General features: G+C 38.8%; 1 protein-coding gene across 2 annotated transcripts; it reads left to right on the top strand.

Annotated features, from left to right (window-relative positions):
- The first annotated feature begins 1,308 nt into the window (after window positions 1–1,308).
- emc10 (ER membrane protein complex subunit 10) lies at window positions 1,309–6,790 on the top strand. 2 transcript variants are annotated; one of them, XM_019255853.2, is made up of 8 exons: window positions 1,309–1,459; window positions 1,630–1,699; window positions 3,846–3,958; window positions 4,116–4,229; window positions 4,565–4,749; window positions 4,920–5,010; window positions 5,947–6,044; window positions 6,488–6,626. In XM_019255853.2, exons 1-7 carry the CDS (start codon window positions 1,367–1,369, stop codon window positions 6,031–6,033), a joined length of 753 nt encoding a protein of 250 aa, XP_019111398.1. In that variant the 5' UTR covers window positions 1,309–1,366; the 3' UTR covers window positions 6,034–6,044; window positions 6,488–6,626. The 2 variants fall into 2 exon arrangements, with proteins under 2 accessions (XP_019111398.1, XP_019111397.1); XM_019255852.2 differs by lacking the exon at window positions 5,947–6,044 and having other exon boundaries at window positions 6,488–6,790.
- Window positions 6,791–7,863: the final 1,073 nt, after the last annotated feature.

The following is a 7,863-nucleotide window of genomic DNA, read 5'->3' as shown; positions in this document are numbered from 1 at the left end:
CTCGTCTTCTAGGTGAATTATCCTTCCTGCTGCAGCCAAAATTTAGAGCAGCACTGAGCTGAAATTTAGACATCCCAGAATAGAAATCAAAACCTCTTTAATTCTCCAAGAAGAAGAAATTGCTGCAAGGCAGCAACACGCGTACAGATCCAGTTCATTAGCTGCATTCTGTCAACAGACATGGAAACTACTGTAATTTCTAAAAATACTAATTCAAAGACCGAATGTAGTTTCTGTGCAGCAGCGCTGACATGCACAGCAGATGACAGCTTCAGAAACAGACACAAGTCAAAGGGTAAAATAAGTTGATGTATATCGAGAGACGTAAACAACCTGCACGCGCAAGTAGGTCAGCAACTTACCTTAAATAGCTCAACATGAACAAATTAACTGTGTGTGTGTGTGTGTGAGGGAGAGAGGGTTGAAACCTTTACAGGTCCAGTGTGTTTGGGATTTAGCTGCATCTAGTGGTGCAATCGCCGCATTGCAATCTCCTCACATCACCCTCGCCTTCCTCGTGCAAAGGAGAAACAACACTTTAAAGGCCCAGTCTAGAGTCAGTGTTTAGTTTGTCTGCTCTGGGCTACTGTAGAAACATTGTGTGTCAGCCTCCATGGAGGAGGACCTGCTGCCACTGTAGATATAAAACTAAAACAAACAAAACGTCATTTTCAGGTGATTATACATGCACGAAAACATAGTTATTAATGTTGTATTCCATGTCTGCCTAATTCTGAAAATATTAAGAGCCCCAATCTTTAAAAAAAAAACCTGTGACACATGTCAAGTGTCATTTATTGTCTACAGCCTAATTTAATCTATCTATCTATCTATCTATCTATCTATCTATCTATCTATCTATCTATCTTTTTATGAATACCCCATTTTCTTTGTATAGCAGCTATATTTTATTTTTGCATTTGTATTTATATTGTGTTTTTTATCTTTGTCTATACTGATGCTATACTAAAGTATACTATTACCTATATTAGGACCAGCACCTCGTTGAAGCCCCCTGTAATTTCGTTGTGCTTACAGTATGTCTGTTGTACAATTACAATAAAAGCTTTCTTTTCTATTCTATTCTATTCTATTCTATTCTATTCTATTCTATTCTATCTCTGTTAAAAAGCCTTTGAGGTTGTAAGATAGAAAATCAATGCACTGTAATTATCTGTTTTAATCAGCTAGACTTGTTCGTTGCTAAAAAGAAAATAAAACCAAAGAAAAAAAAAAGCATTGAGTTTAGAGACTTTTATTCTGAAAATACAGTGCAGAGACTTTTATTCTGAAAATACCATCCGGAAGTGCCCGTGTTGTATTACAGTACGCTTGACGTCGTCTTCCGGTGCCGGTTTCTGTCAAAATGGCTGTTCCGCTTCGGTTCAATGTTTCTGTTATTTTGACTCTTTTCTTTGTCGTGTGTTCGGATTTAGTATGTTGTAATAACGGCAGGAGGGTGAGTGTTGTTAATAATTAATAATTATTTAATTTATTTTAATTTAACCTTCGTGTTTGTACCGGAAGCTGCACCTGCGAGCTGCGTGATTAGCGTTAGCTCCGCGTTAGCAGCTAACGGCTAACTGTCGGTTTTATTTTAATTTAATTTAATTTATTGTTTTTGTTCAGGTCGGAGACTCTCCGGAGGCCTCCGAGTTCAGCGGCCTGTCTGTGCCTCTGGAGCACTCGTTTGAAGTCGGTGAGGAAAAGTTTCTGTTATTATTTATTTTATGTAAAATACGTTAATGCTAACGCTGTGAGGCTAACAGAGCAGACTGCATCAAACATTAATATTTAAATGTGTTTAATGATTAATTTAACTGTTTATCATCCTGGATTTAACTAAGCAGGTCTGTAAAAACCTTCTGAACCTCAGCTGAAGCTGTGAGGAGCTAAAAACATAAACACAACATAAATATAACATAAACACAACATAAATACAACATAAACACAACATAAATATAACATAAACACAACATAAATACAACATAAACACAACATAAACACAACATAAATATAACAAACACAACATAAATATAACATAAACATAACATAAATACAACATAAACACAACATAAATATAACATAAACACAACATAAATACAACATAAACATAACATAAATATAACATAAACACAACATAAATATAACATAAACACAACATAAACATAACATAAATACAACATAAACACAACATAAACACATCATAAACACAACATAACATAAACACAACATAAATACAACATAAACACAACATAACATAAATATAACATAAATACAACATAAATACAACATAAACACAACATAACATAAATACAACATAAATATAACATAAACACAACATAAATACAACATAAATATAACATAAACACAACATAAACACAATATAAATACAACATAAACATAACATAAACACAACATAAATATAACATAAACACAACATAAACACAACATAAATATAACGTGTCTGAAGACAGATCAGCATCTTCATCAGTTTATTATATTGGCATACATGCCTGAAACCATTGAGAAAGCGGTTTTATACCTTCAGTCTGATAACTGTGTTCAGAATTGTTTTAATAATCTTAACTTGGTTCTTAATGAATCAGAAACTAAATTCATGCTTTTTACGAGATCACGAGTGTGTGATCGTAATGTTTTCAGAATCTGCTCCCTAAATGGAACCCAGATTGAGCAAGTTGCACATTATAAATATCTGGGAATAAGTTTTCTTTTAAAACACGTGACTGAGCTCACAAAGAAGGTAAAAAATGAAGGTGGGTGCCTTTTATATAGAATCAGGTCTTGCCTTTCTCTTGAAATTATTGTTGAAACAACCATTTTATCAATTTTAGATTATGGAGATATCATTTACATGCACACATCTCCATCTACTCTGAAAGCTCTTGACACAGTTTACCATAGTGCTTTATGTTTTGAGAGTGTAGGATGGTCCTCTCTCCATGAGAGCCTCCCTTTTTATTTACAAAGCACTACAAGGCAAATCACCATCATACCTCACTTCTCTTTTAAATTTTAGACACCGCACATATAGCACAAGGTCACAAGGTTTTATAACACGAGAAACATCCCAAATAAGATCAGAGGCTATGCACCCACTAAATGGAACCATCTGCAAGAGACACTGTGTCTGTAAACCGTTTTAAAGTTTTAATACATGGTATGGGAAATATACAGTGTTCTTACTTTAACTGATTTAGTTTTAACTGATCTTGCTTTAACTGTTAACCGTTTTACTACTACTGCTTGGGCTATTTATTGTATATTGTTTATGTTTGTTGTGATCAGGGCATTGCTGTAAAAGAGCTATTTGCTCAGTCAAGGTTTCCCTGAATAAAGAACGGAAATAATAATAATAAGTAAAGAAATGAAACTACTCAGATCAGATGAAGAACTGTCCGACATCATTAAAGTCTTGAAGGATGGTGGTGAAACATCATCCTGGGTGAAGTGACAGCGTGCAGGCCTGTGGGAGCAGTTTGATGATCAGGTCTAGGTTCAGCAAGAGAGTGAGGTCAGCTGACGACCCGAATATAGTGACACGGGGCATATTCCAAGATGACAATGCCAGGATTCATCTGGCTCACGTTGAGTCCAGACCTCAGCCCCGCTGAGAGTCTTTGGGATGTGCTGGAGAAGACTCTCCCATCATCTGTGTAAGATCTTGGCGGAAAATTTATGCAACTCTGGATGGAAATGAATGTTGTGACATCGCAGAGACAGCAGATGCATGCCGTCCAACGATCTATTAGAGTTTATGTGACACTGATCTTCACACTCCTGCTGAAGTCTGCTCTCACCGTCTGTTGTCTCTCCTCTCTCAGACGATGTAGCAAAGTTTCAGGTACGCGGAGCTCTGGTGTTAAAAGCTGGAAGGGAGCCCAGCGTCTCACTGACCCAGAACCAGCTATCAGAGGAGGACAGAAGCAAACTGAAGGTGAGACGTGATGTGGACTGACGAGGGGCTGTCTCTGTGACGATCATTTTCTGGACACGTTATTCTCGCGGATTAAACGTTCGTTACAGATTTGAGCTGGTCATTAATGAGCAGATTAATGCATCTCTGACATGTTTGTTGCGTGTCGTCTCCACAGGAAGTGGCCGCAGTGGACGGTCTGTACAGAATCCGAGTGCCTCGTGTTTTCCTGCAGGCAGACAGGCCGACAGAGCGACAGGTGGAAGGTTACCTCACAGCGTTCGTCAGAGCCGTACGTATATTTTCACTCCTCTTCACCGAGTGTATCCACCTCTCTTTATACGTCCATGAACCACGGTTCAGGTTATTAGGAGTCGGTTTGCGAAATCAGCAGCAGGTGGCGCCGTTTGTTCAGCCAGAAAACCAGAAGAAGTTGATGTCGTTTGAAGAGCGCCAGCAGACGTTTGTTTATATTTTCATAATGGCACTCTAGTCATCACAAACCCGAGTTATTAAAGTGTTAAAGAGGACGTTACATTGTTTAAATTGATATTTTGTTTTTGAACAACAGTATTCATTTATCCGATGTCTTCTATAGATGTTTTTTTTTTTTTTTTTGCTCCTCAGTGCGCCATGGTCGAGTCCCATCTGAGCGACGTCATCACCCTCCACTCCGACGTGTCCGGGTACCTCATCGGGGTTTCCATAGTGACGTTACCTGGAGCCTGCAGGGGCACGGAGGTGGAGGATGAAGTCGATCTTGAAGTTTTCAACACCACGCTCAGCGTCGTGGCTCCCGTCAATGCTCCGGGGTCAGTCAGTATCTGAGCTCATGGTGGCACATCGCTGCCATCTGCGTCTGTAGACGTCCGTGCATCAGTGAAATCTTCAGATGTCTTTGATTTTGTTACATCTGCATTAATATAGCAGCTGGAACAAGTTTCGGGGTTTGTTTGAATACTAACTGCGACTTTTCTTCCAGACCTGAGACGGCTCTGTTCCTGGAACGCATGGAGCTGGAATCTAAGAAAGATAAAAACCCGCAAGAGCAGAAATCTTTCTTTGCTAAATATGTAAGTACTCCACATAGTTAATGAATACATGACGATGCCTGTTCACTCATCACCACAGTGCAGAGGGAGTGTGAGATGTTTTTATCCTCCATTAGTTTAATATGTGGCAGAAAGTTTAAATGTTTGTGTATGAATGTCTCCTAAAGTCCAAATGGTTTCACAGTTTTGGATTCTGTGTTTCACTTCACGTGTTTCAGGGCGTTTTCACACCTGTAGTTTGTTTCAGAGGTTTCATGGTGCTCGTTGTGTTTATTATCTCCTCTGCTGTAACATGCAATGTAATGTAACAAAGGAAGGAGAGTGTAACGGAGAGAACAGACAGAAACATGATTTTAAAAAAGCCTCATTTTGTATCGTGATATCACTTTCTTTAAGCCTCGTGATCAGCAGATTGATTTCATAATATTTTAGCTTTTTAATTTAATCTACTTTGTCGTGGAAACTCTAGTTATCTGGTCAAAGCTGGTACTGCTGAAGTGTGGAGGTGATGGAGCAGGTAGTCACCGGGCAAACTATCAAAAGGTCAATCGTCCCCTGAAAGCGCATTGCCCACAGTTCCCACAATAGCAGCCTCGGTCGGGTCCAGGTGAAACAACTTCACACTCAGGATTCGATCGTTCGTTCTGCTCGTCGTCTGAAGGCAGCGTGAAGCAGGAACAAGCTTGAACCCGAACAAACAAACTCTAGGTGTGAAAACGCCCAACATACACCTGCTCTCAAAATTATGAGTTTATACGAGAGCTTCCACATCAGAGTTTGTGACAAACATCTCCACGTTGAAGCTCGTGAATCTCACGTTCCTGTCGCTTGGCTCGCCTGAGCTCTCTCTTGTGACCTCCCTGTCTCGTCTACCTTGCCGTGTTCGGTGACCTGTGTTTGCTGTGCTGTGCTGCATCCGATGACCGTGTGTTGACTCGGTGCTGTGCTGTGTTCCAGTGGTATTTGATTCTGGGAGGTGCAATCTTCCTCATGGCCACCAATTCAGCACAGCCCCCAGCAGGGGGAGGAAGAGAGCAGAGCTGACTCCCACTCAAGTACTGTTGTCTTACTCGTGGCTCGTTCTTCCCCCTTCCTCCTCTCACGTTCTCTGTTTAACTTCTGAGCAACATAACCAACTGTTTCCCACTTCTTCTGTCCTTTGCTCTTCATTTGGACTTTTGTTCCAGGGTCAATGCCAAATACATTTCAGACTAATAAATCTAATTCTCTTTAGTCAGAGCGCTTTGAATGCCTCCATGCTGAACCATAACCACATAATAATAATCTTAATAATCAGTGTGAATATGTTGAGCGTGTGTTTGGTATTCCACCCTGCCGTCTCTTCTTTAATCTGCAGTCTCTCACACTTTTCTTCTTCTTCTTCTCTTTTGTTTAGAAAATCTAATCTGGGATGACCAATCTGGAAAAGTTATATATATAATATAATATAATATACTTTGTTATACTGACCTCTGTTTTGTTTCCTCGTCCTCTGCAGTGGATGTACATCGTACCTCTCGTTCTCTTCTTGATGATGTCAGGCGCTCAGGACCAATCAGGTGGAGGAGCCGGGGGCGGAGCGGGCAACGGAGGAGGCCGATGATCAACGCGACTAACAGCTGCTTCTGAACAATAATTCTCTTGAACAGTTTTGAATTGCTGTACATAATGCTATTTAATGAGGATACATGTCACACACAAACACAGCGTATGCTTGTACAGTAAAGAGGAGATATCGAGCCCTGCAGGCGACCGGCTGCATTTTTAATACTAATGTGAAAATAAAGTATTTATTACTTGAGCTCCAGTCTTTTATTATTTTTTTCTGTGTGTCGCTCAGACTGTGCAACATTTTTAGGTCATTAACAGTCATAAAAATCTAAAATGTATCATCCAGCATCATGAAGTGACTCTTCTGCAGATGTTTTCCCATTTTGGAACAGGAATGAGGAATTTCAAACTAAATTCACCTTTTTTTATACCCAAATCTGAGAAGTCCGAAATGAATCAAGCATTCAGCGGATTCTTCTGTTCAGGAATACAAGTAAATAACTATGATTTGACATTTTAATGACGAAATAATAACGTGCTTCACTCTTTTTTCAGGTTTTTTTTTTTTGTAAAACAGCAAATTTGAAAATTCATGTATAACAATAATTATATTTAAGCATTAAAAATATCATTTTGGTTAAAGAGCATTACAGAAACATAAAAAATGATTTTGGTAATCTAGGCCAGCTGTGGTGTAAACTTTCTAATTTGGCAGTAGTTCAATAGTATGGATATTTTAAAAATACTTTATAAAATGATTAATTGTGGCTTTATGACCAAAAAGAGGTTAAATGAAAGTGTAGGCTGAGTTTTAAAGGTCCAGTGTGTACGATTTAGGAGTATTTAATATATCAATTAGTGTGTTTTCATTTGTAATCACCTGAAAATTAAATTGCTGCTTGTTTATGTTGTCTTAAAATGAACCCTTTATATGTGCAGTGAGAGCGGGTCCTTTTTCTACAGTAGTCCAGAACAGACAAACCAAACCCTGAACTAGATCACGTCAATTTTGCAGAGTTCTTATTAAATACTTGGAAAGAGGGTGAGGCGTGGGGAGAGTATTCATTTGGTTGCAACAACTTCACACAAAATCCTACACAGTGGATCTCTAATAATATAATTATCTTTCAATATATTTAATTTAATGTAAGAAAAAACAAAAATAAATGATGTACCAAAACGTTTTGAATATGAAAACAAACTTATTCAAGTCAGAAAATCATTCACGGTGACGACAGAACATTTCTAAAGAGGCGGCTCACCTCAAGGAAGTCTGTTCTAAAGATAAACAGTCATTAGACGGTCCGATCCAGTTCCAGTGCG

This window comes from Larimichthys crocea, chromosome XII (genome assembly GCF_000972845.2).
Source record: "Larimichthys crocea isolate SSNF chromosome XII, L_crocea_2.0, whole genome shotgun sequence".
Taxonomy (NCBI): domain Eukaryota; kingdom Metazoa; phylum Chordata; class Actinopteri; family Sciaenidae; genus Larimichthys; species Larimichthys crocea.
Note: the sequence above shows the minus strand (reverse complement) of the source record. Positions and strands in the feature narration are given on the sequence as shown.

Excerpts from the sequence above, each read along its gene's own strand:
- emc10 (XM_019255852.2), top strand. The coding sequence starts at position 1,367 with ATGGCTGTTCCGCTTCGGTTCAATGTTTCTGTTATTTTGACTCTTTTC. Across the intron at positions 3,959-4,115 it reads AGGACAGAAGCAAACTGAAG|GAAGTGGCCGCAGTGGACGG; the intron begins GTGAGACGTGAT and ends TCGTCTCCACAG. Across the intron at positions 4,230-4,564 it reads TCACAGCGTTCGTCAGAGCC|TGCGCCATGGTCGAGTCCCA; the intron begins GTACGTATATTT and ends TTTGCTCCTCAG.